Genomic DNA, 13,639 nt, shown 5'->3' with positions numbered 1-13,639 from the left:
GATATAAGCTGGAGAAGAGCAGTGTGGAAGAGGAAGGAGAGGTTTCTGGTGGTTTTCCTCTGTGCTGGTCAGAGTGTGCTACTGGCTTAGGTGTGGAACAGCCTGCTGCGTGTGACCAGCCTTCTGGTGTGTGGCTCTGGTGTGTGGCTCTGGTGTGTGGCTCTGGTGTGTGAGTAGTGCTTAACTGAGCAGTGATTGCCCATGAGTGACGGCGGCCTTCATTAGTTTGTGTGGCCTGCCCGGATATTGTTTGTTAGCAGCGTTGCTGTCTCTTTCTGTTGAAGCCTTATTGTTGCTTTCTTTGTTGAAGTGGTCATTGTTAGATTTGTATTGTTGATTGTCATTTATGCTTAGAAATATTTACTTATATATGCTTAGAGTTTTGTAATTAGTTGTAGATTGGTAGAGGTTTTGATCCTTGATAGTCTGCAAACTTTGTGTGTATTAGACAGCACTTTGGGAGCATGAGAGGTCATACCGTGTCTTATTGTTTTATGGTAGGATTAACGTAGCTACGTCTGTTCTAGTCTAAGTGCTCTTTGTTTAGATGAACTGCAGGACTTCCTCACCGTGTTATCTAGGATGAACCATCTAGGGTGAGGGGGAGGCTACCCTCTTCCTGACCAAGGATGTTTAACCCTTTGATCAGCAACACACACACACACACACACACACACACACACACACACACACACACACACACACACACACACACACACACACAGGCAAGGTACTCTTTGTTTGTATGTAGACGTCGTATGTTAATGAACCTATGCATATTCATGTAACCTCAATAAAAGGGCAGTGTTACAGGAGGACGGACGAGACCAACTGGAGTCAAGCGGTTGTCCGGTTCTCTCCCGTGCACGAGTAACATGAAGAACTTTGCCTATTTGTGTCTTGCTTAGCAGTGTAATTATATTGTCTTAACGTTCCAGCGAATAGGTTTATGCTACAAACCTAACATTAATTGGTCCTTCGAGAGCCGGAGCCCTGGAATCGCATTCACCGAGGGGGGGAGAGGCACGCTGAAAGACTGACGTCAGCCAGGAAGTTCCTGTGGATTCGCGGTCTGTCTTTTCTCCTCGATGAATGACGGTCGGCGGGATTCGGGCTGATATTACACTCTAAGCAACGCCAAGTAAGTTTAAAGAGGCCGACTCTATAACCGTGTCGTTGTGCAGTCTCCGCCACTGTGTGAGGCGTTGAGAAGAGGCCGACTCTATAACTGTGTCGTTGTGCAGTCTCCGCCACTGTGTGAGGCGTTGAGAAGAGGCCGACTCTATAACCGTGTCGTTGTGCAGTCTCCGCCACTGTGTGAGGCGTTGAGAAGTTCGCTACTTTGTGTAGCGATACCCGGGTTCCTTGCTACTTTGTGGAGCAAGAGGTTCCTCGCTACTTTGTGTGGCTAGAGGTGAGTTCTCCGCCGCTTTGTGGGGCGTTGAGAAGTTCCGCGGGGTCCAGACTGTGCTGGACGATAGGCCTATTTTGTGTTGTTTTTGTTGTCGTTGTCATTGTTGTCGTCGTTGTTGTTGTTGTGTGTGAGTGTGTGCGGAGCAGAACATGTGGTCTGTGACACCGACTGTTGTTGTTATCATGGGTTTCTAAGCAACCAAGAGTGAGTCGGAGGGAGACAGACGTTTGTGCTGGACTTTGCTCCTGGCAGCACAAAGTATTTATGTAAAAAAGAGAGAGAGCGACGGCTCCACAGCTGCGCGGGTTCACGCGAGCGCGGTCACGCGGGTTTCACGCGGACCTGAGCCGTGCGGTTAATCGCAGGCTTAAAAATGGAAGAGATTAAAATGTTAGAAGTTTTCAGAAAACACACCAGCCTTGAAGAGCGTGTGGAGAAGGCCAGCCCACATCAGCAGCTATGCTCTGGTGGGTGGCTGTCCCCCCACCCCTTGCTGACACAAAACGTTAACTCTTCAGCCTGTGTGCCAGACCATAGACGTAATTGAGGTGGATAGTTGTTAAAAGTCATCTACATTACGCTTGTGATTGCTTAAATTCAGTACGATGACATGTGAGGTGAAGTGATATAGGTAAATATTTAAACTAATGAAGTGCATAGAGGCACTTGACCTGTGTGGAAGACTTTCGTCTTATTATGAGCCATTGTTGAGATATAGAGCACATCTGTGAAAACAACTAATATGCTCAACCCTGTATGAAACATCTAAAAGTACATGATGGAGAAGCTGAGTTGAATATGAAAGTGTAAGACTTTGCCGCTGTGGGCAGAGCAACTACTGTGTGATGTTGCGTTGCAGTTTTTTTTTTCTTCTGAGCTGATGAGCAGGCTACACATTATCAGATCGAGAGCTGTCTGAGAACTACTCTAAGAGAGGGAAACAGCGCTATGATAACTGTGATAACTGGAGTGTGCAACGTTTCCATGAGCAGTTTTCCTGCATCTTGACTTGTGTGTAGAGTGTTCATAACATCAGCATCATGTTTTTGATTATTTGTTTGTTGGGTTGAAAAATAGTTAAATAAACTGGTGATCATATTTACGGATCACCATGGCACATATCATCAGCCATGTGATTTATTTTTGCAGATGACAAAGTGAGTGTGAATGTGTCTGACATCACAGTGTTTTTGTGCACTGTGCAAGAGTAATTGCCTTTGATTGTGAGTGACAGCGGTGATTTTGCAGGTCACCAGCTATTGTAAATAAAAAAAAATAAAAAAAAAGAGTGAATAAGAGGGAGAATTTATATTGTAGAAAAAAATAATCATAGGAAAAAGGTTTTGTGTTGATCAACCAAAAAAAAACAACTATAATTTCATTTTCTGCTTTTAAGAAAGGACTGTTCACAAAAACACAGAGCGAGAGAGAGAGAGAGAGATATGTGTTGATTAAGCAGTGATGATAATAATGAAATGTCTTAGTTGTCACTTTCAGGTGAAAAGCAGACCTGAATCAATTTTCCACATGCAGCGGTCGGAAGAAAGTTATAGTTTAACATCATTGGAAACATGCAGGCCAAGTTTCTGGCTGACTTATTTACAGTGCCATGTGTTTCTCAACCTCACAAGCGAGCTCACTCCTCCCTGAAGATAAGGAATGCAGCTCCATGATAAAGAGACAGCAGCAAGTCCTGAGCACAAAAAGTCCCAGCAAAGCAGCAGCAATGTGGATAAACAGCAGCAGAAGAAAGCAAACCCATCTTCCTGTCTGATTGGATGAATTCCACGGAGGGGCGAGCAAGATGGCGGTGGCAGCATGTTGAAATGCTCAAAAAGGACTGAGTGACTCGGGCAAGCCACATGCAGCTAGCATGCTGGCTAGCGACATGAAAGAAATGGACCCTTCATGATGCGTTCAACGTGCCAGCGCTGTGGTGGGAAAGGCTCCATCATAAACACGCCCTGCGCCCTGCGCCGAGGTTCAGGCCAAGAAGAAGAAGATGATGACTTCCAAGCCCAAGAAGGTCAGCCTCAGCGTGGGCGAGCTGATTGTGAAAGCCGTGGCCGCTTCCAAGGAGCGCAACGGCCTGTCCGTGGCCGCCCTCAAGAAGGCTCTGGCTGCCGGAGGCTACGATGTGGACAAGAACAAGGCCCGTGTCAAGACCGCCATCAAGAGTCTGGTGGCGAAGGGCACTCTGGTGCAGACCAAGGGCACCGGGGCCTCCGGATCCTTCAAGATGAACAGGGTTACTGAGACCAAAGCTAAGACGCCCGCCGCGGCCAAAGCCAAGAAACCGGCAGCAGCTGCTAAGAAGTCGCCCAGGAAGGCAGCAGCAGCAGCACTTCAGCCACTAGCACGAAGTCAACCGCATCAGAGGACAATAGTGAGAGTGGCTGTGACTTCACTGTGCATGTGAAGAAAACGTTTGAGGAGAACTGAACAGTTGGAGTTTGACATTTGCCACCTGTGGAGTAAAATGGCAAGAAGAGACAGTGGGACACAGGACAAAGCTGAAGGAGAACTGCCGGCTGTTGGACTGTTGAAGTGGGAGAGGACAACAGAGTGAGAAGACTAGGTGAGAACACATAGGAATTATTTAATGTGGGAAATCAAAATTTGGGTTAGCAAACCTGGGGAAAAGAAAACTGACTGCTTAAGTTGGAAAATTGAGACGGAGTCTGAAACATTGCGAAAATAGAAACATATACAAAATCACACACACACAAGCAGAACATGCATTAACCCTACTAACAATTCCAAACACAAAATGACTCATGAAGACTCATAGCACATTAGTTAAGAAATGATTAAATAATAGCAGAGAAGTGTGTAGGAAAGGCAGCTTTAAGAACATGCTCTGCTGGAGATGCAGCTCCACAGACATGCATTAGACCTGCCTAATAACACAAACACATGTAATGAAAATTAGCTTGTTATCTTTCATCAGTGTTACAATAGTGTCAATTTAGCAGACACTTGTTATCAAATGCTGAATTTATCCTAAAGAAAAAAAATTGACTCTCCAAGTTGCAGGACAACAATTTAACTTTTGTGAGAAAAAAGATCCTGGTTTGACCAACCAGTGATCAGACAATAAATTTAGTTGTTAAAATGGTAAATTGGGAGAAGCTTCCTGCTTGATTGAGGCAGCACATGTAATTTACTGTATGAGGGAAATTGTCTTTTGTGATACTATTTTGAACATGCTTTTCTGTCGTCCTGTCAACTTAGTGGGTTAATAGCTGATATGCAAATTAGTTGATTGGTTTTAGATTAATGAAAGGTGACTGAATTCTAGTATGAGTGAATGAGATGTGTTGGAGTTGTTGTGTGTTGAGTAGAGACTCTAAAACACTGAGTTTCCTGCTTTGATGTGCGAGTGAATCCTGTATTTAGATACACAACTCTGAATACGTCAGAACAGACTGTTTTGTGAAGTGCATGACAGCATGTCACATGTTTTATGATGAAGGGAAAAGGAAAATTGAATAAAATAGATCTGTGGCCTAAATGAGTGAAGAGCACAGACCTGGTAATTAAACTCATAGCTAATAAGACATTAGGATTATGTTGTGTGTTGTGCAGCTGATGGTTGATTTGGAGTGAATCTAGCTGATGATTTTTCTTTTGTTGTGAAGTTGAGCCTGCCGATTAGTATGATGGTATGATAAACCATGCTAATGGTATGATTTACCCTCCTGAGATGAGGAGCTTGTGTCATGACTTAACAAGGCCTTTTTATTTTGATACTTTCACAGTGCACTGAAAGTTTTGTTTGATAATCTCTGTTCTTTAAGCAGATCTGCACGTCGGGAATTAAAAGCGCTACACGTCGTCGAGAAAATTGTGCCAAGTGAGTTCTCCACATTTAAATGGACTCTGGAGAAAGCCACTTATTTGGGACAATTATTAAATGACAGTCCCAGTCCAAAAGGATTCAGCGATGTAATCCAAACTAAAGTTCTTCTTTTTCTTTTTGAAATGACGTCATTTTGCTGAGAGTGGAAACTAAATGCGACGATAGGTTCCACTATCAGCAAAGAAAGAAAGAATGAATGCATGAATGAGTGAGTGAAAGGAAAACAAACTGACTGACTGGTAAAAGCTGACAAAAGCTGACAAGACTTTACTGATGTAACACGACTGTGTGAAGTTGACCCCCGCCTGGCAGGGGTGCAGATGAGTCTGTGTGTGCTTCCCTTTACAGGAGCAGAAAGATGACAGCAACACTCGAGGTTGCATGATGATTTAACATTTTAAATGCCATTTTCTGTGTCTGTGAATTTACTATGTGTGCGTCATTCACTAGCTTGTGTGCTCACAGAGATATCTGTGACAAAGTATGCATACGCCTGCGCAAGCGCTAACATTTGCATTTTCGTTTTTACAGCATTACGGTTCTTCATGTGTTTGATCATGTGATTTATAGGAATACTGGCTAATGTTTCTCTACTACGAGATTTCTGGGTTTATGTGTGAAGAAAACTGTAGTTACAGGCATATGTTGATGGAGAAATTAATATAGTTTGAGACATACTGTGATGAGACCAGTGTTACTGTTTCCACAGCGAGTGTTAACTTAATGGTGTTTTATGGCACCTCTAGAATCCGTTGACCTGTGTCTGACCTCTGTCTGACCACAGTCAATGTGTATTGCTAATGTTTGTTTCTTTGAGAATGCTGTAGTAGATTCAGCTGAAGCGGACAAGTGACATGGGTAAAACAAATAAGAGATTACGGTATTTATGGAATAGTTTATTATGGGCTCATTTGCTGGCCACTTTTGAACCCATAATAATAATATATGAGTGGAGTGACTTTGCTTAAGAGAAGTCACTGATTACATTAATGTTAACAGAGTACATGGGATAATCCATGTCTGAGGTGAATTAGGGTAATAGTTGTAGTTACTGATTTGAGAAAACCTGCACATGACACTTGTCTTGCTGATGTTGAATGCTTATTACTCTTATGATACAATTGTTTACAGGTATGAAGTTTGATTTCACTTCCAGATTTTGCTTTCCAGGCCGTGATGGTGTGTATGCAGGCTCCTGGGAGAGCCAGGTGTTAAGCAAACTTAATATGCAACACACGCTAACATCTTTTATTGCAGGGTTACGGAGCTACTCCAGAGGAGATGCCCTGATGTTGCCTGGGACATGATCTAGCTAATCTTTTTCTTTAAGACAGGGATCCAGGTTTGGTGAGTTGACGCATGGGAATGTCCATGCGTCAAGAGGTGGAGTGCAAGGATTAACATTAAACAATGTTTACTATTATTGTTGCAGTGATTTGTGTGATTAGCCGTTTTATTTACAAATATTAAACCTATGCAAGTGGTGCATCCATGTTCAGATGAGGCTTTGATGGCCTATAAGTGAAGTTCACTGAACTAAAGAATGTGGTTTGATGATTGTTGACATGCTCTCCAAATAGAAGTTTTTCTTCTTAGCAAGGAAATACAGGTGCAGCAGTAATCTCCTGAGAAATCTTCAGAGGCCCAGTGAGAAGCGTGAACCATTCCAGGCATAGCCGACAGCCAGGCAGTGGTTGAGGTCAAAGGTCAAGCTGGTTGGGGCCCATCATGAGATCAGACCTTGGAGCCACAGCAAGGACCATGAAACTGCCTGCAAAATAGAGGAGAGGATCGTCCACAAGATGGGAGCTGAGGCCAGGAGAGAGGCTTCAGGAGGATCAGAGATCATCTTCAGCACAGCAGACATCACACAGAGAGCTGTGCTACTGAGCTTCCAGGAGATTTTAAATAAAATGAAAGATTCAATATTGACGCTGAGGAAGACAACTAAGGTGTACGACGTGCTCTGCCTTAAACCTTCAGCAGCGTTGGAACATGAAAACTCGTGGGATGAGGGGAGCGTGCCAAGCTCCATCGACAGCGCAGAAGGAGTTCGGGGATGACATCATGATTCTATGAAAGCACAGGAACCAGAAGCTATGGTGGTGATGACAGCAGTTTCCTATGAACATCACCTAATGCTGTGCCACTATACTGTGCATACGATGACACTCTGAAGGCTGCTGGGATCATAACAGCAGTAAGACAACTGAACCCTGCACCCTTTCCACAGAGGTGTTTCTCTGCAGAGCGTGGACAATTAAGGAGTCATAAATATCCCCCTCACAAGACGAAGGTCTGAAGTCAGGTGATGGGGGCTGGTAAGAGGCCATAAAACTAGAGTGCTGAGAGGTCTGCAGCTTGGAAATAGCTGAGACCCATGTTGACGAACAACAAAACCAACTGGTATGTTTGAATGTCTATTCTACATACATTTGGACTCTGGTCCTATGGACAGTGATGGAAACAACTGGAAGAGACATTCATGACGCCCTGCAGAGCTTAAACCACTCTGCAGAGAGACATGTGATGTGCACACCCGGAGGAAGCACCACCAAGCTGAGATGTTTTTGAAAATGTTACTTTTTTAGTTTCACTATTAAATTAACAATTTCTTTGGTTGCTCGTAAGATGTAGTTTGCCATGAGATGAGCTCAATGAATGGGGTAACTGCTAATACATTTATTAAACTGTGTACCTTTTCAGTAATTTAGGGTGATTTGACATATGCTGAGTATAAAAAGGTTTGCATTGAAACTGTCAGACATGAGGTATTCATACCTGGGAACTTTTTAAGCATAAAGGTCAAAAAGGGGGGAAATGTTAGATTTGTATTGTTGATTGTCATTTATGCTTAGAAATATTTACTTATATATGCTTAGAGTTTTGTAATTAGTTGTAGATTGGTAGAGGTTTTGATCCTTGATAGTCTGCAAACTTTGTGTGTATTAGACAGCACTTTGGGAGCATGAGAGGTCATACCGTGTCTTATTGTTTTATGGTAGGATTAACGTAGCTACGTCTGTTCTAGTCTAAGTGCTCTTTGTTTAGATGAACTGCAGGACTTCCTCACCGTGTTATCTAGGATGAACCATCTAGGGTGAGGGGGAGGCTACCCTCTTCCTGACCAAGGATGTTTAACCCTTTGATCAGCAACACACACACACACACACACACACACACACACACACACACACACACACACACACACACACACACACACACACACACACACACACACACACACACACACAGGCAAGGTACTCTTTGTTTGTATGTAGACGTCGTATGTTAATGAACCTATGCATATTCATGTAACCTCAATAAAAGGGCAGTGTTACAGGAGGACGGACGAGACCAACTGGAGTCAAGCGGTTGTCCGGTTCTCTCCCGTGCACGAGTAACATGAAGAACTTTGCCTATTTGTGTCTTGCTTAGCAGTGTAATTATATTGTCTTAACGTTCCAGCGAATAGGTTTATGCTACAAACCTAACAGTCATTACCACTTTGGGTTGACCTCCCTGATTTCTCATTAAAGCAGCGGTGCTGTCTCCTTTTGTTGTTGCCATTTATATGATTATTGAGGTGTTTGCCTACAATAAAGATCTATTTTATGTTAAATACCTCTGCCTGGCGTTCTTTTCATTCCACCTGGATCTAACTGTTACTGTCCCCCACCCTCATCGCCTAGACTTTTAAGTGGGGACGTAACAAAGTGGGGGCTGTAATCAACCCAATTCCAATGAAAGGAATTGGGTTGATTACAAGTGTGAACAGGTGTTTGTGTGTTGTGTGAAGGTCATTTGGCTAGCTGCTGCTCTCCCCGGCTAGCACAGGGGAGTGTCTAGCTGAGCATTTGCTCTTCCTTCGGACACTCGTTTTTTGTTTTGCCTTTTTTATTTTCGGAGCAAACCCGGGTGGGGATTAATTCTCTGTTGGGGGTAGGCTTGTCGGTGCCTGTGGCACTTGATGATTTGCCTTTAAAGTGGCCTCGAGCCTGGTACGCTCCAGAAGCTAGGACAGGCTAGAGTCTGAGTAGGCAGGACTGGGGGGAGTGTGGGTAGAATTTTTTAATTAATGGTTGACTTGACACAACACATTTTTATTTCGCCTGTGTGTAGTTCTGTAGTGAAGGCGTTGTGTGTAGCCCTTTAGTGGTTTGCTTGTGTTTTGCAGGCCGTTTTGAGTTTTCATGGCCACTTTTGATATTGCTGGGTTTACGGCAGAGCTGTCGCTTGCCCTGCTGGATGTTTGTAGGAAGAGGGATCTGCATGAGTTGGCTACATATTACGGGATCAGTGTCTCCACTGGTCTACGCAAAGCCGAGCTGAAAGCCGCTCTGGTGTCCGGGTTGTTGGAGAAGAGGGTGGTTGTAATGCAAGAACCCCCGAGCACACCCGGTCCGGCTGGACCAAGTGCGGCGCCTCACGTTCCAGGCCAGGTTGTAGAACCATCAGTGTCTACACCTATGGACCAGGGGTTGCCCGAGGGGGGGCTAGTGACGCTGCCCCGTTTTGATCCACTCTCCACCCAGTCATCAGAGGGTTCTAAGCAGGATGCTAGGCTCAAAATCCGTCTGGCTCGTCTCCAGCTGGAGAAGGAGCAGCGTGAGAGAGAGTTCCAGCTGAAGAGGGAGGTAGAGCTTAGGCGTTTGGACGCAGAACTGGCTAGGGCTAGAGAGGTTGAGCTGATGAAAGTGGAGGCGGAGACGAAGGTCAAGCTGCGACAGCTGGAACTCCAGCAGGCCTCCACCCCTCCTGTGGTGGCTTTGCTGTCACATACAGATGTTCAGTTTGATGTAGGAAGGAATAGTCGTCTGGTCCCTGCATTTCGTGACACTGAGGTGGAGATTTATTTTGAATCGTTTGAGCGGATAGCGACAGCCTTGCGTTGGCCGCGGGATGCGTGGGCCATCCTGCTACAGTGCAAGCTGGTGGGCAAGGCACAGGAAGTTTGTTCCTCGTTGTCCGCTGAATGCAGCTTGGACTACGACAAACTGAAAAGTGCAATCCCGTTAGCCTATGAGCTAGTCCCCGAGGCTTACAGGCAGCGATTTCGGGGGCTGAAAAAGGTGCAGGGTCAATCCTTCCTGGATTTCGCAAGAGAAAAGAGTGTCCTCTTTGATTGGTGGTGTATGGCCTGTAAAGCTGCAGACCTAGCTTCGGTACGGGAATTAATTCTCATTGAGGAATTTTAAAACTGCGTCACCGAGCGGATGGCGGTATATCTGAACGAGCAGAAGGTCTCTACGTTGCAGCAGACCGCAACCCTGGCTGACGAGTTTGCACTCGTCCATAAAACCAGTGTTGTTAAGCATGAGCGACGCGACATACTAGCAAAGGCTAGCGGTGCTAGTGGTGAGCAAGACACAAGGAGAGAGGTGCCTGTGCCTCGTCCCAGGTCAGACCGGAAATGTTTCTACTGTTTTAAATCCGGCCATTTAATAGCCGACTGCGAGGCCTACAGGCGGAGACAGCCAGTTTCAACACCACGTAAACCAAAAGGGATAGGGCTGATTAAAAACACTTCTCCTGGTAGCAGACCACTTAGCACTGAAACGCCTGACGAATGTTTTAAACCTTTCATTTTCAAAGGAGCGGTGTCACTCTCTGGTAAGCCTGGAGATGGGCGTACTGTGACCATTTTACGTGACACAGGTGGTTCACAGTCCCTCATACTGGCTAGTGCACTTGCCTTTGATGAAAAGACCGCCAGCGGCACTGACGTTATTGTTAGGGGCGTTGGAATGACTTATGTGCCAGCCCCCCTCCATCGAATTTGGGTGCAGAGTGACCTAATAAATGGTGCTTTTCCTGTAGCTGTGTGTCCTTGCTTCCCGATTGATGGTGTAGACTTCATAATGGGCAATGACATTGCAGGCGGGAAGGTTTATCCTACCCCAGAGGTCATAAAGACCCCTGACCCAAGCCCCTTGCCAGATGTTTTAAACCGGCAGCACCCGGATGTATTTCCCGTAGGTGTTCTTACCCGGTCACAGGCCCATCGGCAGGGAGAAGTGGTTGACTTGTCAGGGTCAGTGGTCGGCTCTATGCTGGAGATGGATGTGATGCCCTCGGAGGGGGAGGTGGGTCCTGATGCCAAGGAACTGGCTCAAGAAGTGGCTGAGCCTGCTCCTGAACCCGCAGCCCCCCCTCTCCTCACACGGGAGGCCCTTATTATCGCTCAGAAAGCAGACCCATCGTTAACCAAATGTTTTGCTGCCGTAGATGAGAGTGATCATCTGACAGGAGACAGGAAGCAGACATTTGTTGTATGTGATGGATTGCTAATGCGCAGGTGGACTTCAAAGCCAGGGGAGGACTGGAGTGTAGTCCAACAGATAGTGGTCCTGGCTAGTTTGCGTCAGCACGTGCTACAATTAGCCCATGACCATTCATGGTCAGGACATTTGGGGATAACTAAAACATATGACCGTATTCTGCAGCACTTCTTCTGGCCGGCGATGAAGGCAGATGTTGCGAAGTATTGTAATACTTGTCATACATGTCAACTGGTTGGCAAACCAAACCAAACTGTGCCCCCCGCCCCACTATGTCCAATACCTGCTGTTGGTGAGCCATTCGAGCATGTTTTGGTCGATTGTGTTGGTCCGTTGCCAAGAACACGAGCAGGCAATCAGTTTTTGTTGACCATAATGTGTTTGTCCACAAGGTTCCCCGAAGCAATTCCTCTGCGGAGGGTCACCACTGCAAACATTACTAAGGCGCTAATCAAGTTTTTCACCACCTTTGGTCTTCCAAAAACAGTGCAAACAGACCAGGGAACTAATTTCTTATCTCGAGCATTTAAACAGACTTTAGCTTCCCTGGGCGTCTCTCATTCTGTGTCTAGTGCTTATCACCCAGAGTCGCAAGGTGCACTTGAGCGTTGGCACCAAACACTTAAGGCCATGCTAAAAAAGTACTGCCATGACACGGGCAGAAGCTGGGATGAGGGTGTCCCCTTTGTACTGTTCGCAATACGCAATGTTAAGCAGGAGTCCTTAGGGTTCAGCCCAGCTACACTTGTGTTTGGCCGCGAGGTGCGGGGCCCGCTAAAGATGTTGAAAGAGAGGTTCCTTAGTGGGGGTGTTCCAAAAACTAACGTGGCAGATTTTGTGAAAACATGTAAGGATCGTTGGCAACGTGCTACCTCATTAGCAAAAGAGGCCCTGTGTACTGCCCAGGCGTGCATGAAGACGTGGCATGACAGAAAGGCTGTGAAAAGGCATTTTCAGGCTGGGGACAAGGTCTTAGTGTTGCTACCGGTGCCTGGTTCTGCTCTTACGGCCCGTTTTGCGGGACCGTATGTCATAGTGAGGAAAGTGTCTGAGACAGATTATGTTCTCAGTACCCCAGAGCGTAGGAGGAAAACACGCCTGTGCCACATCAACATGTTAAAACCCTACCATGGTAGGGAAACCCATGAGACTGTTGACAGTGCGGCAACCTCCAGCTCTGTCTCCGCCACCGTGCTGAGTGTAGAGGCCAGTGCTGACGACGATCTGCATATACTTTCTGAGGGACAACAGTGTGGACGGTTGGCGAATTCAGCTTACTTAGCCGAAGTAACGGCCCACTTGTCTCATCTGTCCCCTTCACAATGCGAAGATGTGCTTAATCTATTGCACTCCTACCCCTCTCTCTTTGGTGATGTGCCCTCGCGTACTAATGTTTGTGAACATGATATCGATGTTGGTGACGCAACCCCAATCAAACAGCACGCGTACCGCTGCCCTATGGGAAAGCGCGAGGTGATGAGGAAGGAGGTCAGTTATCTAGTGGAGAATGGTTTGGCGAAACAGAGTCACAGCCCTTGGAGCTCTCCATGTTTACTTACGCCCAAGTCTGATGGCACCCCACGTTTCTGCACAGACTACCGTAAGGTAAATGCAGTGACTGTCGCCGATTCTTTTCCACTTCCTCGTATGGAGGACTGCTTTGATAACATAGGTCCTGCCACATTTATTTCCAAACTGGACCTTCTTAAAGGATATTGGCAGGTGCCTTTGACCCCCAGAGCCTCTGACATTTCTGCATTTGTCACACCCGACCATTTCATGCAGTACACCGTGATGGCATTTGGCATGGAAAACGCTCCGGCCACATTTCAGCGGTTGATGCAGCTGGTTGTAGGAGATGTGCCTCAATGTAATGTGTACTTGGATGATGTAGTGATATACACAGCCACGTGGGAAGAGCATGTGGCCATCCTACGATCAGTATTTCAGCGACTGGCTGACGCCTCGTTGACTCTAAATCTCGCTAAGTGCGAGTTCGCCAAAGCGACAGTCATGTACCTGGGGAAACAGGTGGGTTTCGGGCGGGTACGCCCAGTGGAGGCAAAAGTCGAGGCTATCCTC

General features: G+C 46.1%; 1 protein-coding gene across 1 annotated transcript; it reads left to right on the top strand.

Moving 5' to 3' along the window:
- Window positions 1-303: 303 nt before the first annotated feature.
- On the top strand, window positions 304-8,689 carry LOC308396559 (histone H1-like). The gene is made up of 2 exons (XM_080881962.1): window positions 304-1,202; window positions 1,323-8,689. Exon 2 carries the CDS (start codon window positions 3,417-3,419, stop codon window positions 3,831-3,833), a length of 417 nt encoding a protein of 138 aa, XP_080738088.1. The 5' UTR covers window positions 304-1,202; window positions 1,323-3,416; the 3' UTR covers window positions 3,834-8,689.
- Window positions 8,690-13,639: the final 4,950 nt, after the last annotated feature.

The sequence above is a fragment of the Rhamphochromis sp. 'chilingali' genome, assembly GCF_963969265.1.
Source record: "Rhamphochromis sp. 'chilingali' genome assembly, chromosome: 5".
NCBI lineage: Eukaryota > Metazoa > Chordata > Actinopteri > Cichliformes > Cichlidae > Rhamphochromis > Rhamphochromis sp. 'chilingali'.
The sequence above is the reverse complement of the archived record's forward strand: the minus strand, read 5'-3'. Positions and strand labels throughout refer to the sequence as shown.

What these genes read in the sequence shown, in the direction of transcription:
- LOC308396559 (XM_080881962.1), top strand. Translation starts at nt 3,417, where the DNA reads ATGATGACTTCCAAGCCCAAGAAGGTCAGCCTCAGCGTGGGCGAGCTG.